Here is a 1,904-nt window from a genome sequence, read left to right on the forward strand (position 1 = left end):
AGCGATTCGTGAACATAGCTGCGAAACGTGCTCAATTGAGGTAGCTCATCAAAGTTGGCAAGTGAATATCCGTTCGCTTGAAGTAGTTATTCGATGCTCTTCGGAGTTTCATATTCCACAAAGCCGACTTGAAAGGATTCATCATAGCGTGGTGCTTCCGCAAGAAATCTTCGGAAAGGCGCGCGAAGAATTGATCCCAAAGACCACGAACATCCGCGGAGCTGGGTATACCAGAATCGTGACGAAAAGTTGGCGTAGTTGGTACGGCATGCTAAACGTAGCTGCTTCCGTTAAGCAGGAGATCCACTCGTTATCGTTTTCTAAGTAGCCAGCCTCCCGTGCGGCAATTTGGTGTGTACGACAGACGGCCCCGTTAACAGTTCTCGAATCCTCGAAGGATGTAGAGCCTCTTCGATTAGGATTCCACGAAGGTCTGCGGTAACATGGTGACTACGGATCGAATTTTCCAGGCTCGGTCGGTCTTCGCACGAGGATCCTGGTTGTTATTGAAGTGGAGATTGCGCGTTATCTCTAAAAATCTGTCTCGTGCCAAATACTTCCCGAAACCCCCGTGAAATCGCGCCGATATCATCTTGACGCCAGTGATTGGTCATCTTCTCACGATTTGGCATAACGGTCCTGGCGACCAAGAGCCCAATGTATACACACAGTTCATGTGGTAAAATCGGCTTGACTGCGAAAAAATGTTGCCGAACATCTCGTCGAGTCTTCGTCTTCTTTGTTGGAGTTACAGTTTTTCCAGCAGCCTTAGCACGTCTCTCTCTCGATGTCTTCTTTTCGAAGTACGTATCCACTCGATTATCCAGTTGCTCATGCGTGTAGACATTGCTGCACTCGGCAATGTGCTGCCACATGGCCACAGGCATAAATAGGAAAACAGAGAAATTGGAGAACCCCCCTCTCTTCAGTGCCGCATCTGTAGGTCCGTGTTCAATCTTCAGTAGGTCTGGGTACTCTTGTTATCGCCTACCGGGGTGTACGGTGTTTCCAGGAATTTCTCCACATCCGGCGTATCGATTTCATGCCACCCAGTTGTTGAGTATTCCTTCAGTGCAGGTCCAAGAATTTCACCTGCTAAAACTTGTTCTTCGCCGCCCATAGACTCTAAGAAATGGTCTGCAAAGTGACGCTCTTCATTGTCAAAGGCCTCTTCATCATCCCCGTCAACAGTATCAACAACTGCGACTTCAGAATCACTTCCATCCAGATCATTCAAGTCGTCTTCTTCAGATTCATCTCCCGAGTCCAGAACTTGGTAGTTGCAATCGTCATCTCGGCAATTGTTGGCTTCATCAGCGTTGTTACCAGATAAATCAATCACTAATGCATACAATACAGCATATGATACAAGTTAGTTGCAATATTTGTACAGTATATACAGCGTAGCCGAACAACATACGTTGCGTAGTGTCATGTCCTGTGTTGTTGCTTTCCGCACTTCTTGATGAATCTGCTTGCTCCGGTTCATCGTCACCCCTCCTGGTTGGACTTCTTTTCTTCTTATTCTTTGCAGGTGCATTTTCAGTTGTGTGAGCAGGTGAAGCTTGGTTTGTATAGGGTTCAACATAGTTCAGCACGGAAAATAGGATGCAGTGTCAGATGCACACAATAGCATGAATCGACAAAATGAAAAAAAATTCGTGCAACATACCTGTTGGTGACGTCAGATTTGGTGACGAAAATGTTGGTTGTGGTCGAACCTGGGATGCGCTTGCCGGAGACGCACTTGTAGTCAAGTCTGTATTATACAGCATAACAAATCAGGATATACAGCATAGCAAATACAGGTTAATGATAAGTCGATGCAGTGTAACCAAGTCGTGTGGGTCATCATGCACAGATGACCCTGCCAAGCATGGAGGTGTCTTGCCCGAAAGCGCCGA

General features: G+C 46.7%; 1 protein-coding gene across 1 annotated transcript; it reads right to left on the reverse strand.

The window, feature by feature from the left end:
• Positions 1-958: 958 nt before the first annotated feature.
• PPTG_16489 (hypothetical protein) lies at positions 959-1,489 on the reverse strand (the record flags this gene model as incomplete). The annotated part of the gene is made up of 2 exons (XM_008914028.1): positions 959-1,341; positions 1,414-1,489. The coding sequence occupies 2 exons, from the start codon at positions 1,487-1,489 to the stop codon at positions 959-961; spliced, it is 459 nt and encodes a 152-aa protein (XP_008912276.1).
• Between the last annotated feature and the right edge of the window lie 415 nt (positions 1,490-1,904).

This window comes from Phytophthora parasitica (genome assembly GCF_000247585.1).
Source record: "Phytophthora parasitica INRA-310 unplaced genomic scaffold supercont2.58, whole genome shotgun sequence".
Lineage (NCBI taxonomy): Eukaryota > Oomycota > Peronosporomycetes > Peronosporales > Peronosporaceae > Phytophthora > Phytophthora nicotianae.